This window comes from Mauremys reevesii, linkage group 3 (genome assembly GCF_016161935.1).
Source record: "Mauremys reevesii isolate NIE-2019 linkage group 3, ASM1616193v1, whole genome shotgun sequence".
NCBI classification, from domain to species: Eukaryota; Metazoa; Chordata; order Testudines; family Geoemydidae; genus Mauremys; species Mauremys reevesii.
Genome location: NC_052625.1, coordinates 33,685,406 through 33,701,222, shown reverse-complemented (window position 1 = coordinate 33,701,222; position 15,817 = coordinate 33,685,406). Strand labels below are relative to the sequence as shown.

General features: G+C 43.0%; 1 protein-coding gene across 5 annotated transcripts in view; it reads right to left on the bottom strand.

Moving 5' to 3' along the window:
- SPTBN1 (spectrin beta, non-erythrocytic 1) overlaps window positions 1-15,817 on the bottom strand; it is a 200,866-nt gene that overhangs the window by 17,572 nt on the left and 167,477 nt on the right. For all 5 annotated transcript variants that reach the window (XM_039532700.1, XM_039532701.1, XM_039532702.1 and 2 more), the window contains 6 exons: window positions 14,922-15,052; window positions 12,747-12,951; window positions 11,982-12,356; window positions 9,028-9,272; window positions 5,925-6,063; window positions 3,862-3,946 (listed from right to left, as the gene is read on the bottom strand). In XM_039532700.1, coding sequence (XP_039388634.1) covers window positions 3,862-3,946; window positions 5,925-6,063; window positions 9,028-9,272; window positions 11,982-12,356; window positions 12,747-12,951; window positions 14,922-15,052 — 1,180 coding nt within the window. The remainder of the gene's footprint in view (window positions 1-3,861; window positions 3,947-5,924; window positions 6,064-9,027; window positions 9,273-11,981; window positions 12,357-12,746; window positions 12,952-14,921; window positions 15,053-15,817) is intronic.

Genomic DNA, 15,817 nt, shown 5'->3' with positions numbered 1-15,817 from the left:
CCCACATCTTGTTTACAATATCACCTGAAAGTGAGAACAGGCGTTCGCATGGCACTGCTGTAGCCGGCATCATAAAATATTTATGTGCCAGATGCGCTAAAGATTCATATGTCCCTTCATACTTCAACCACCATTACAGAGGGCATGCATCCATGCTGATGATGGGTTCTGCTCGACAACAATACAAAGTAGCGCAGACCAGCCCTTTTTCATTTTCATCATCTAAGTCAGATGCCACCAGCAGAAGGCTGATTTTCATTTTTAGTGGTTCGGGTTCTGTAGTTTCCGCATCAGATTGTTGCTCTTTTAAGACATCTGAAAGCATTCTCTACACCTCGTCCCTCTCAGATTTTGGAAGGCACTTCAGCTTCTTAAACCTTGGGTTGAGTGCTGTATCTATCCTTAGAAATCTCACACTGGTACCTTCTCTGCGTTTTGTCAAATCTGCTGTGAAAGTGTTCTTAAAACGAACATGCACTGGGTCATCATCCGAGACTGCTATAACATGAAATATATGGCAGAATGCAGGTAAAACAGAACAGGAGACATACAATTCTCCCCCAAGGAGTTCAGTCACAAATTTAATTAATGCATTATTTTTTGAACGAGCATTATCAGCATGGAAGCAAGTCTTTTGGAAAGGTGGACGAAGCATGAATGGACATATGATGTTTAGCATATCTGGCATGTAAATACCTTGTGATGTCAGCTACAAAAGCGAACACCTATTCTCACTTTCAGGTGACATTTTAAATAAGAAGCAGTCAGCAGTATCTCCTGTAAATGTAAACAAACTTCTTTGTCTTAGCGATTGGCTGAACAAGAAGTAGGACTGAGTAGACTTGTAGGCTCTAAAGTTTTACATTGTTTTGTTTTTGAGAGCAGTCATATAACAAAAAAAATTCCATATTTGTAAGTTACACTTTCATGGTAAAGAGATTGCACTACAGTACTTGTATGAGGTGAATTTTTACAGTGCAAATATTTGTAATAAAAAATAATAATCTAAAGTGAGTACAATACACTTTGTATTGTGTTGTAATAGAAATCAATATATTTGAAAATGTAGAAAAACATTCAAAAATATTTAATACATTTCAATAGGTACTCTATTGTTTAGCAGTTCGATTAATCATGATTTTTTTTATCGCAGTTAATTTTTTTAATTAATCACTTGAGTTAACTGTGATTAATTGACAGCCCTAGTTCTTTGTTGTACACCCAGACTGGGAGATATACTTTCTGTTAAACCAAGAGGTCTCCTTTAAACCTATTCTCACAACACTCAAAACTTAGGGCTTGTCTTCACTACTGGGGTAAGTTGACTTAAGTTACGCTACTCCAGCTATGTGAATAATGTAGCTGGAGTTGACATAGCTTAGGCTGATTTACCCCAGTCTCTTCACTGTGCTGCGTCGACAGGAGACGCTCTCCAGTCGATTTATCTTATTCTTTTCGAGGAACTGGAGTGGACCAGAGAGCACTCTGTCATCAATTTAGCGGGCCTTCACTAGACTCGCTAAATCGACACCCGCTGCATCGATTGTAGCTGTGGCAATCTCCTCGGTAGTGAAGACAAACCCTTACACTTTGTTTTTGAGGCTTATCATTCTAGAAACGTAATCGCAATTGCACATATTTCCTTAATAGTATAACACTGGGTGGTTTTTGCAGTGTTCCACATAGATAGCTTTGGAACTGAGGAAATGTGTTGATGTAAAATGAAATCAGAAACAGTGTCTAAGATGTGCCTTGCATTCAAAGCAGGAACACGTACAGCCCATGTCCTGCAGTTAAGGTCTGCTGGGCAGCCATCTTGGGTACCATAAAACGGTAAGGGGTAACAAGGAGGTTTCCACTGCAGCAAACAGTCACTTGACAACAAGACCCCTGAGTTTTGGGAGAACCTCTCTGAAGCATAGGAAATGGAAAGTGGTCTAGTCAGGTCTAGAATATCCCCACACTTCAGCATGGGCTTCAGGGAGACGCTGATCAGAAGATACTGTGTTCCTGGATCCACCCTTAATGACAGAGGTTGTAGGAAAAGGCTGGCTGACCAGAAGACAAGTTCCCTGCCTTAGAAAGTGGGAGGAAAAAGCTAAGGTGAAGGAGACAGAAAATCAGAGAAGATGGGGAGGGAAAGCTTGGGGTTACCTGCTTTGTTTACTTCGGATGAGAGGAAGAAAAGAACTTTTATCCCCATGCTAATATATTTAGTGCTGATCTTTCAAGCAGTATAATAAAAATGGTGTAAAGATCATGTTATAATTCTGCCTAAGAAACAAAATCTTACACTGCAAAAATCTACATTTATAAGTTACACTTTCACAATAGAGATATGCACTACAGTACTTGTATGAGGTGAACTGAAAAATACTATTTCTTTTGTTTATATTTTTACAGTGCAAATATTTGGAATAAAAAATAATAATGTAAAGTGAACACAGTACACTTTGTATTCTGTTTTGTAATAGAAATCAATATAATTGAAAATGTAGAAAAAAACATCCACAAATATTTAACTATTGTTTAACAGTGTGATTAGTCGCAATTAATTTTTGTAATTGCAGTTAATTTTTTTGAGTTAATCATGTGAGTTAACTCCGATTAATCGACAGCCCTAGATATTGTGGTTATCGACTATTTGTCTTTGGTATAAGAAACCTAATGGGTTTACAGGTTTAAAAATATACACTTTACGAACCAATGCACTTCCAAACATGTAGACTGTTATATCAGCTAACACAGGTATATACTACAAATACGTGTAGCATGCTTGGAATGCCCTTTCAAATGCCTTTTTGTTACTGCGGAAACCCACTAAAAGTAAACTGTAAAAAAGAAAATGAAAATAAATACATCCATAAGGTATTGTGAATCTAGCTAGTTAGAGGTCCAATTCTGCCCTCACTGAAGTCAATGGCAAAATGCCCAGTTGATCTTTGATGCTGGGGGATTGGGGCCTCATTGCAGCCTGTAGCAGGGTGGACCCCTGCTCCTGCCCTGAGGGGTTTAAAAGCGGCCTGGCAGGGCTTGAGAGCGGTGGCTCTAAAAGCTGGGCTGATTGGGGAAGTGGCTGCAGCTGGGCCACACCCCAATCAGGCCACAGCTGGCCCCTATAAAAGGCCAGGGAAGCCAGAAGCCAGACAGTCTCTCTCTGCCTTCAGAGAGAGAAGGGCCTGGCTGCAGGGAGCTTGAGACTGGATACCTGAGTGAAGCAGGGCTGGGGAAAGGCTGAGGAGCTGGGGAGCTCCAGCCTGGAAAGCCCCAGGCTGCGGCCTAGCGAAGGGATAACAGGTACTGGGGGTTGCAGAGGGCAGCCCAGGGGTAGGCCAAGGCAGCAGGTCCAAACCCTCCTTGCCAGTGATGAATAGGCTGATACTGCAGTCTGCCCCAGGACGTGGGGCTAGACAATGCCTGGCAGTAGCCATACACTGAGGCAAGGTAGGGATAGAGGGTGGGTATTCCCTTAGAGAGGAGACCCTGAGAGAAAGGAGTTACTGCCAGGGGGCAGCACCCCCATGTAAAAAGGGCACCGGGTCCAGGGAGGGACATGGAGGCCAGTAGCAGACAGGCGGATCACTGGCCTGCAGAGGGCGCTCTGTGCTGGAAACGAGCTAATTCCCCAGAGTCACCAGCAGGAGGCACCGCAGGGGTGAGTTGGCCCATCTACACAGCCATTACCCAGTTGCTGTACCACTAGCAGTAGCAAATGCTCCTGTTATTGTTCCAATGTGATCTCAACTCCAACCAGCAATAGTTAACAAGTAAGTACTTGTGTGTTCTTGCAGTAGCCAAAGATATCAATGCAGAAATAGTTACATCTCAGTCAGCTAATAAGCAATTTAAATGCATCCTTACTCAGTCTCAGCCATTCCCATCTGTCTTCCCATTTGTCAATCATTTCTTTTCTCTTCTCTGTCAACTGCAATAACTTTTCCTTGATCTGAGTTTAAGAGAATGGAGCAATGTTACATAAGCACCAAATAACTCAACACCACCAACCACACTGTATAAGCCAGGGGTGGCCAAACTTTTTGGCCTAAGGGCCACATATGGCTATGGAAATTGTATGGCGGGCCATGAATGCTCATGAAATTGGGGGTTGGGTTGCAGGAGGGCTCTGGCTGGGGGTGTGGGCTGAGGATTAGGGGTTGAGGGTTCAGGAGGGTGCTCTGGGCTGAGATGAGGGGTTTGGAGAGCAGGAGGGGGATCAGGGCTGGGGCAGGGGGTTGGGGCACGGGAAGAGGTCAGGGGAGCAGGCGCCGGGCGGCGCTTACCTCAAGCAGCTCACAAAAACAGCGGCATGTCCCCACTCCGGCTCGTACCCAGAGGTGCAGCCAGTCAGCTCTGCATGCTGCCCTGTCCGCAGGCTCCGCCCCTGCAGCTCCCATTGTCTGTGGTTCCCGGCCAATGGGAGCTGCGGGGGCAGTACCTGGGGAGGGGGCAGCGTGTGGAGCTCCCTGGCTGCCCCTATGCATAGGAGCTGTAGGGGGGACATGCTGCTGCTTCTGGGAGTCGTGCGGAGTGGAGCAAGATCCCTACCCCGCTCCCCAGCTGGAGCACCAGAGCGGGGCAAGTCTCGGACCCCACTTCCCGGCAGAAGCTCGAGGGCCGGATTAAAATGTCTGGAGGGCCGGATACAGCCCCTGGACCATAGTTTGCCCACCCCTGGTATAAGCTGTTACCACAAACAAAAGGCACTGACTTTCAGAAACAGGATACACTGTGCAAAACCATGAGTGGGGAATTTAAAATTAAACTTAATGGAAGTGGGTGCAGTTGCTTACTGTCAGCAGTAACCCTTGGTGAGGACACACTGATGTTCTGAATCCTGATTGTAAGTACAATATTGCAGTTAAAATACAGCATTTGCATGACTTGAGATAACATTTACTTTAAAACTGCAACATGTAAATTAATTAGTAAGAAATATAAACTGGACCTGGCTTATTTTTGCCAATCCAGTCTGCATTTTGTTAACTGTTACCAGGATACAAGAGGGGCAACCACTTTTTTCTAGCAGATAATCCACATTACTTAACCCATGGACATTACTACATGTTAGCAGCAGTCTATGTTGACAACAGTCAAATCCACTGACACACCTACATGAACCCACATTGTTCTCAACAAGAACATTGGTTGGAAAAGCCTCTCCAGTTGCCTACTAAATGCCTCCTTGAGGAGACTGCACTGTGTTTATCTGTAATGCTGACACAGAAATCATCGATTCCCTGGATAGACAGTAACTTTGCTATAAAATAAGCCCCCACCACCACCAAAGGTGGCAGGGAAGAAATGAGGGTTGTGCGTCTTTCCTTAGGTTTAGGGCCTCCCTAACTGGATCCCAAACTGACCAGGATAAATTAAGAATAAAATCCAGGGTTTAAGCACTAGGGAGTCAGAGATTTCTCCCTTATGACTTCAGGACAGGACACTTTTCCCCTTAACATTCCACCACCCACAAGCTAGAGATTGTTCTTGCGCAGCGAGGCACAAAACCACTCCTACTCCTTCTTCAAGTAGGCTCTGTAATACATCACTCCCCTTGGTTTTGACAACACTCAAGGCCCTTTTTGCTCATAGGTTTCATCATCCCAACAGTGCACATCCCTCCTCCACATCAGGACTGAGTGCCACTTCTGCATATTACCTGGACCAAAAGGTAAGTTTAGGTGCCAAACTGGGGACTCTAATACTGATCCCCCACATGGATATACAAAGTGGTACCGCTAAACTGACCACAGATTAGAAATACAGTAATCTCACCAATACAAGTGCAATGGACCCTAAAGTAATGCAGTCATTATAAAGGAACACCTCATTAATCAGCAGATTACACAATGAAAGCCTTCTCTAACCGAAACAAAATCCATAGTTCAGCTGCACTGCAGCTTTTGTATAGTCAGCAGGCAGAGTACCTCCTCTGATGCATAGTGTTTCCTTGCCAGAAGAGATTTGCCAAGCTCGATACACGTAGTAAAGCTGTCGTTACGGGCGTCAATTTCTGCTTTGATACCCTGGTGATTGTTCATTAGTAATTCAACTGATGAAACATCCCTAAAATGACAAATTGTGGTTTAGAAATGTACACTCCAAAATTAATGGTACCACATAGTTGTTCTTTTAAACAAATAAGCTACAACAGAAATGCACAATATAGAATTTATTAATTCCCAGTTTGTCATTATACACAACAGGCAAGATGGTACTCAGCCTCTGCGTGATGTGCATGACTGGGGACAGGATACACGGAGCGTCCCCCTTACACATCTATATCGTGGTCAGTACTAAGAGTAAGTGCTATGTGAAACTAGTGTTGCTACTAGTGCTTGCCTCTCCAAAATGGGAGAGAAGAGGCAGCCCCACTCCCTCTCTGCACTGGAACTAGACACTGCTTCCTCTCCACATGTGGCACATGGCTCCTGGAGCCTGCACTGCGGCTGTGCCTTATATGCAGGCACATAAGGGCTGTTAAATGCATCTAACAGCCCTTAAATCTAACAAGAAAGAGCCAAGAATGACCATTCAGTAGATATTCAATGAAAAGACCATACAAGAGAGTATAATTTGTCTTCTTGAAATCAACAGGCTGAAAGGCTCATTATAAAAGAGAAGGGGCATAAGGGATTGATGATGAATTGATATGGCTACACGGATTTTTTAAGCTATTCACCTATTTATTTTCTTTAAACAAAAAAGCAACAGCTGCATTAAGATGGAACAACTTTGAGCTGAAACAGACATGAAGTGAGTGAAGGGCTGTGACATTAACTCCTTAATCCTATGCTTTACTCTAGACTCTAGAGGCTGTATGAGAAAGAGCTGTAATTGTCCAGCTATGCCGGAAGGACAGGAGCTGTGTTCCCTGTAAGCTGTGCGCTTGGGCGGCTATTGGCTGCCCAGGAGAGATTCAAATGGCGCCCAGCTGATTAGTGGAGAACTCACAGGTGGTAGCATGTGTTCAGGTGCCCCTAACCCATGCTGCTCCATCCTGCAGCTGCTCCTCTCTCAGACCCTCCTGCTAGCTGTGCAGAGCGAGGATGGGGTGGGGTGGGGAAGGAGAGTGCTGATGTCAGGGTGTCCCCCTCTATCCCGCCCCTATAGCCGATCTCCGCAGAGCAGGGCAGAGGGGACACAGCCTGGCTAGGACTCTGCCATAAATGGTGAGTGACTGAGTACCTTTCTTAAAGAGACACTGCACTGTTTCTGAGATTTCCCCATCAGTCTGCTCACACAGACTCTCTCTCTCCAACCCCTTCCCCCCGCATGTACCCCATCTTCGCAGAGCAGGGGAGGGAAGACAACAGGGCTCAGGACAGAGCAGGAGAGCTTTCAGTTAGTGTCTTAAAGAGAGAGCACACAGTGTCTCTCAGAAATGTCCCCAGCAGCCAGCACACACACTGTATCTCTCTCTCTCTCACACACACACACACACAAGTCTCTGTGCCGCGCGCGCGCACACACACACACACAGACTCTCTTTCACACTCACCTCCCAACACATACTTGTATCATGGTTGTTGTTATTTCTTGGTACTTCCTGCAATGCACATATATTCTCTGTAATTTTATTCTTTCAAAGTGTTTTATTTTAGTGTTTTGACTCGTCTATGCATTTCATAATTTTTATTTCTCTTATACTTAAATTTAATTCTTTGAGCAGTGAGTTTTAAAATGACTAACCTGTCCTGGCTGGAGTAATTATCCCTATGATAACTTTTAAAAAATATATATTATATCTAAGTTTTTTGTTTCACTGGTGGCGCACATCTGCACATACCTTGGTGCACATAACAAAATTTATTCTGCACATGGATGGAAAAAATTAGAGGGAACATTGGACAGGAGACACTGAATGGGGTTTAAACAGGCCGCAACTTTATTCCTAAATGTCAGGGAGTACCTGGCAAATAAAAGTGTACAGTGCAGGTAATTCCATAAGCAGTTATTTATGGTGGGGAGTGGGAATTGCAGCTGTCAGCCCCCCGCCCCCACCTCTTTACCCACCCTGTTCTGCAGCTAACTCGCTGCTGTGACCCCACCTTCCCCCTCAAATGAGGATTAAGGGGGAGCTCGGCTCCCTTTTGTACCAGTCACAGGAGTCCTGAATCCCCCCATTTCCACTCCTTTAAAAAATACTGCCTTTGAATCCTTTGTCAATCCATTTTATCTGATCACAGTATTCCTTCCCTATGGAGTACTTGCGCTGGACATCCAGACTGTGATTACATAATAAGTTGTGACATCACAGCCTCCTCACCATTTCATGTCTGCCCAAACTAAGCCCCCAACCTACTGTGGGGAAGGCGAACCCCACTCCACTCACTTTGGCCAATCTAGCAGCGAGGAAAAAAATTCCTTTCCAGCCCCCCAAGAAAGGACTGATCAGTGTAATGCCCACAGCGGATCACGAGGAGACCAGGTATTGAACTACTCCCATGGAGGGTGGAAGTGGCTTTGCTGGGTTCGGGGAAAAGAGGGCTTTTCCTGCACCAGTGTGGACATGAGTAGCCCCCCACCTTCCAGTCATCTGGGGGATTGGCGGGGGAGAAATGGGTCTGAATCCCCATGCTGATCTGCTCTGAAGCTGCCATAGCAAGTTATTCTCTGTCCATCTAGCCCTTAACAGGGCCACTCTTCTTTTCCTACGAGCCAGACAATGGCCCATACCACTTAATATGCAGTGAGGTCACCCTTCCAGAGTTCTGAAATCTTTCTTTTTTACTAGTTCTCTCCAGCCAGCTCTGCAGCTCCTTCCATCTGTCAGTCACATAGCTGCCATTCCTAATTGTGGTATGGGTGGCCAGAATGCCACCCACTGCCTGCTTTTCCTCTGTCTATATGGACAGGTTGATTAGACAGCCATTTTATTTCACTTGGCTGGAGGGATCTAAATTATCTAGATAACCTTGGTCCCATTATCTTGGCTCAGTCCTTTAAACAGGCTGCTATATTCCTCAGCAAAAGTAGCAGCCTTACCATAATAATATTATAATATTCCATTGCAGATGTTCACATTACCTTGGCTTCTCTTGGGCTTCAATCTGCCGGATAACATCTTCCATCCAGAGCATGAGATCACGAACCATGCTGAAGAAACGAAATTTATCTCCTGTATCCACCAGTCTAACCCTGCGTCCCTCGCAGGCGTCCAGCAATGCTTTCCATGCTTCCAGGACCTCGTTCTCCCGCTTCTGGATGTCGTCAGCCTTGTCCCCAGCATAGGCAGCCTGAAGGCGTGCAGCGTCCTCTTGCAGCTGTCTCACCTAATGTGTTTGAAAAGCAAACAACAAAACTGCACCTTAGCTCGTGTATGCTTTTTAGTCAAAACAATCCACAGCGTCAGGAAATTTCAGATGCCAATTTATGTTTTGAGTTTCTCCTCAAAGTCTTTTGTAAGTTGCAAGTTTTCAGAGTTGGAACTTTGTATTGTGAAAGCCTCACTCCTGGTTTCCTGTCAGCCTTTCACTTTAGAACTTCTCAGACCTAGAGAAGTAGAGACCTCTGGTTAACAAGCCTCAGAAGAAAAACACATCAATTCACCGTTGCCCACATCTCGCGGGATCATTTACGCCAGTGCAAAATGATTCATAGACTTTAAGGCCAGAAGGGTTCATTATGATCATCAAGTCTGACCTCCTGCATAACACAGGTCATAGAATTTCATCCAATGATTCCTGCATCAAGCCCAGGGCGTCTGGCTGAAATAGAGCATATCTTCTAGAAAGACAGCCAGTCTTGATTAAAAGACTTCAAGTGATGGGGAACCCATCACATCCCTAGGTAAGTTGTTCCAATAGTTAGTTATCCTCACTTAAAAATTTGAACCTTATTTCCAGTCTGAACGTGTCTATTTTCATCTTTCAGTCACTGGATCTTGTCATGCCTTTGTATGCTGGACTAAAGAGCCTACTACTATCAAAAATCTCTTCCCCATATAGGACCTTGTAGATTGTTAAAAGGTGACTTGATCACATTCTCTTGGATAAACTAAACTGATTGACCTTCCCAAGTCTCTACTACAAAACATATTTTCCAGATGTCAAATCATTCTTGTGGCTCTGTTCTAAATCTTTTTCAATTTTTCCAACATCCTTTTGGAAGAACTACACACTGTATTCCAGTAATGGCCGCCCTAATGCAGCATATAGAGGTTACATATCTCCCTACTCCTAGTTGATACTCCCTCGCGTATGCTTCCAAGGACTATGTTAAACCTCTTAGCCACAGAATTACACTGGGCTCTCATGTTCAGTCATCCACCATGACTCAAATCATTTCAGAGACAATTCTTTCCAGGATATAATCTCCTATCCTGGATAAGTGACCTAATTTCTAGGTACAAAACATTTTCAGAACATGATGATAGTGTGTTACATCCACTTTGCACTCCCTTTGCACTAGTGTAAATGACTACTCAAGTTGCAGGGCCATTGTGAATTGGCCCAGACGCTCCAAACAATGAAGAAAAACACTACTTCATAGCAACTGAGTTCACTTGCATTTCTCCCATTTGAAATATTCATGTTAAAAACAGCTGTATGCCTTAGTGGGGATTATAATTCCTAGTATGATATATTAATAGCTATTTTCTCTTTAGCCTATTTAATATACCTGTCTTAAGAAAATACATGTTTTTAATTGTAGTTTTGACATTTCAGATTGTTTAAATGTTTAATGAATTAAACACTCTGACAGTTACTGCATTTTGAACTCTACTAATCTTGATATTGTGCACGCATAAGTACAGAACGTGGAATAAAATCAAATCGGAATGAGCTCATTGTGTCCATCATCTGGAACAGTTTCTGAATTTTAGGGGTGAAATGTTCAAAAGCACTTGGCCTTGGCCTAACTCTGCTCCCCATAGAAGTCAATGGGAGTTTTACCATTTTAAAATGTCCTAATTTACTATTTCCAGAAACTAACACAAGAAGCAATATTGGTGAAGTTATCATATCCAAATGCATAACAAAAATAGCTATTTGGTAGACTAACTGCATTTAAAGATATCTCTAAGGTCTTTATCAGCCACTACAAACAAGAATACCAAGCATGAGAAAATCTGGAGAGGATTAAGGAATTTCCTTTAATTTTTCCTTCTCCTTCTCCTGCCCGCATACAATTTGGAACATCTGTCCTTCCACTAGACAGCTTATTTTGTGCAATGTTCACAAATGGAGCAAATATGGGCACTGGGGCATAGAAAATTTCAGTGGTGACTTTTTAGTATAATTACTACTAACCTTCCCAAGACTGTGTTAAGAGCACAGAAAAAGCTAAAATCTGTGTTTATATATTAGCACTGATATACAAAAAAAAACTTGATAGATTTAATACCAGCTCAGTGCCTCACTGAAACTGCTTTAATAGGTGTTCTATTTAATGCAAATTAACCTTTTTTCTTCCTAATTTATCTTCCAACTGCATAAACCAGACAACGTAATGCTGGCACTACTATATATACACCTATCTGAAACAGGTCCTCTGGGAAGTCAGATTCAGCTACCTACCTATCCAACAATCCTCCCTTCCATCCATGTTTTTATATTGGTACGCAGCACCCCAGTATTAATGGGAAATGTATGGCTAACGCCTTTAGCTGGGGTTGAAAATCTTACCTTCATTACCTGTCATCATAAGCAATATACAAGCCCTTTGACTTTATGATTTCTTTTTTAATCAAGCGCATCAGATGACAAATTTTCAGTAAACAATTATCTGTATTTACAGAAGGCTGTGGACTTCCAGAGTGACTTCTAACACTCTAGACACTAACAGAGCTACACTATATAATTAGAGAAGCAAATTACAAATACAAGTAGTAAAATAAGCCCCGTGATGTTAGTCACATAGAAATGTTTTTGACTAGCAATCCACAATCTTGTCTCTCAGCACTTGGTGGCAGATATCTGATGTTATCCCAGATTCCTAAATCCAGACACACACTGAAAAGTTGCTTGCATAATACACACCTGGGTGCCTAAAGCCTGAATATCATGTTCAAACGTTGTGTGCATCCTCTGTAGTGCTTCCACTGTGTTTTGGTCTCTACCAAGTTCCTCGGGCAGTTTCTTGTGTTTATCTTGAATACGTCCAAAGATCTCCTTGGCATCATGGTAAAATTTGTGTAGTTCATAAGAGGCTGCTAGAATCTGTGTTCTTGTGTCAATGAGCTCCAAGAGGTCAGCCCATGCCTCATTGAGACCATCCTTCCACTCTGCAATGGTGGCTGCATCAGAGTGTCCAGAATTGATGAGCTCATCTGCCATGTGGTTAACAGTATCAACACGCTCCTGTCCAATGTTTCCAGTGTCTCGGGCAAATTCGCGGAATCGCTCTTGTAACATCTGAAATGTGAACAAAGAGCTGTAAATCAGCAGTGCCCAAGCTATATTTTTTTTACTTACATCTATCATTGGGGATTGCAAATGTGATGGGTATCACATGACTTTTTGAAATAAATTGTGTAAGATCACCAGGAATGCTATACTGGAGTGTCTTACATGCAATATAATTCACAAGCAGGAACCTGAAATAGTTTATGACAACTGTAGGAATCCCACAATATATCGCTTATGTTGTAGTGAAGAGCCAAAGAACATGCAAATGACCCAACAGCCTCAAAACTATAGTGCATATCAAATAAACAAAACCTACCATTGATTTATATTACCCAGCTAGTATGTACAATTCCCAGAAAAATCATATTTGTCTGCAGCTATAGCCAAATAACTTACTGTAACATGTTCATAATCCTGTCCCAGCTCGTGGGATCCTGCCACCACTTCCCTTTCAGCAATCCATTGCTCCAAGTCATCCACCTCACGATTGAGCTGGAATAGCCTGTGTCTCTCATCTAGTTTGCCCCTCCTCTCTTCAGCTAGATCCTTCAGGCCTGCATACAGCTTATCCACCTTGGACTGGCGCATACTGATACGCTCGCTGAAAAAAATCCCCAAGAACACTGAGTCACCACTGATTTTTTAAAAAACAAACAAAACATCAGGGGTCAAAAAATCTAAGACGAAAAATCACTGTTAGACTATTTAGCCCATAGAACACATGTCTCTGAAGTGACTAAAACTTTGCCTATAAACATTCAGACCAGATCCTTAGCTGGCCTAGCTCCATTAAAGTCATGGAGCGATGCCAGTTACACCAGACAAGGACCTGGCCCACCATGCAAATACAGACCACACCCATTGACTGTGGAAAATGTAAATGTGAACAAAGAACCCCATTTACTGAAGTTAAGATCACACAATGGACTTGTCCTAGGACTGAGAGAAAGGACCTGGACTATCTCTCCCTTGGTTCTAGCAGTCAGAATTTCCTTCAGCACTGAAAGTTAATGCTAAATTGATGGTCAACAGCACTAACAGGTTTCTTCAGTCTAAGGCTCAATAATCCAAAGGAAACTAATATCATTTCCATTTACCAGATCTCTTGGATTTATTTCCTGTGAGCTGCACAACCCCCTTTAACGTTGTCTTTCCTCTGCCAAATATACAGGTTTACTATGTTATTGCAGTACTCAATCAGCTGAGCCATAAAAACTCAAAACTGACCACTAGTGAGTGCTTTTAAATTATGCGGCACACACCCTTCCAATAGAGATGGAGACTGTCATCTCCAAGACTCTCCCAGCTCCAGCCAGACTAGGGTAGGTTAAATAAATTTGCCATAGAGCCAGCATATTGCCAATGGAGAATTCAGTCCTTGTGTCTATAACTACCATGGTAAAAGTTACCTTTTTAAGCTCTCTTAGTGATACATAGCCTGAAATCAATCTCTGGTAAAGGTTAAAACTGAATTGTTTTGTCCTATAGTATGTAACTCTGGATTTAGCTAATTTTTTTCTGATAGCGTCCCTTCCATTCTCATTCCATTGAACCATGTGATCTAATAAAGCAGACTTAGCCACTTGGAGCCGTCTTTGGAATAGCCTAAGAATCTCCTATTTCCTTCATTCCGAGGGCCATATTTCTTCATGTATTAACCTTCTGTCTTCATGAACAAGGCTTCCCTCCTTCTGAGAGGGACCAAATGTAGAGGAGTTGGAAGTCTCCTGTGCCACAGGGCCCATTACAATCACCAAGACACCAGAGTATCCCAATACTAGCTTCACGAGCATGGTGCTTTTCCATGTGTGTTAAGAGTGAAAAGCTGGATGTGTAAGCATAGATACATTGTATAGTGAGTCAACATAGGAGATGCTGGTGTGTATTTGTAGAAGGAAGCCACACCCATAAAGTGGGAGGGTCTAGCTACGGAGAGGGGATGTCTAGTACAGACAGGAGATGCACTGATTCTGTGCCACCCTCAGCGGTCTCCAAAGACAAGTCTCTGTCATCCTTAGAAAGTAAAGCTGCTCTTCCTCACTAGAAACCCCAAGGTAGGGCGGTAACACCTCCATCCAGGGGCACTTCCACTGACATTCAAAAGTGAATGGGCTTGGGTGATTCTGACTCACTGGCCCAGTGCTCCCTGCTGATGTGCAATAGGAGGGAAGAAAGAGTATCTGGATTACTCCTCTCCTATACAAGCAGCATGATTGGATTCCTTTTTTCTACAGGAATGCACATGGAGGTATTATGGTTAATGCACCAGCCCATGCAATGTCCCTAACATGCCCAGTACTAATCAGTAGTTGTGTACCCTGATCCTGACCAAAGCATCAGCAAATTGCACCTTGCAGCCTGGTGCACTGGTTCTCCCTGTGAAATTCCACCCTGACAAGGATGCACCAAGACATACCCCTGTTGTCTGGCTAGGACAGAACTTGGCCCCACTTTGGAAATGTTTTCCTGAGTTACTTACAATTTGTCTTAGTCTTTATCTTTCACGATGCATCAATTAAGTGATCTAATTGTCAAAAGCAGTTAAAAATCCAACCGTAAGGGAATACTAACCTTTCCGGATGATTGTCTGCAACCAAAGTTCTGCTAGTCTTGGAAAGCTGGTGCACTGTCTCAGCATAGTCTTCTACTGCCTGTTCCAAAATCTGGTGTTTCTTCAGCATGGACACTGCACTCTGTTCATCCTGTAACAGGGACAGAACAATACAGTCAGGTCCTCCCCTTTGGAGAAATACTCAGCAACCTCACCAGGTTGGGTGAAATACGAGCAATCAACTTGACAGCAGTGTAAAAGATTTACGAAGGATTACTCTCAAGTGCAACTTGAAGAAAAGTTGTTCTGACTATGGTATATAAATGTTAGTTAAATCTATGGTAAATGGTGTCCATACACAGTGACGAAACAAGTGAAAGGGTGAATACAATGACCACTCTGGGATCCAGAGCAAGATTAGATCAGCTGTGCATCAAACATGTTGAATTTCCTTGACTGTGAAGTGCTTTGTGCATTTATAGAACATTGGTGATGTGTAGGGCCCATGACAACAGAAAAGATTTTTAACATATCACTGGTCAGGCTTTGCAATTACACCCTTGGTCAAAGATAAGAAATTCTAAGGACCTGGAAAAGGCTCCCCAAAAATGCCTGCAGTAATTTTCATCAAAACAGTATGCAGCTAAAATTAAGTGAAATAAAGCAGGGCTGACTATGTAACTGGAAATCACCTATAAGTGTTTCTCCCTTAAACATTCTGGTGGACTGATTGTTTGTGGTTTCATTTTTAAAATTTCTTTTATTTGTTATGCTTGGGAAACAAAGTAAAGCAAAACACTTGTTAGCTGAGCACTGAATGCCCCTGGAATCTGTTACATGGGTGTGAAATGGTTATTTATTGCCCTGGATCATTAAAAAAAATAAAATAAAAAACCTATATAGCATACTCCCCTCC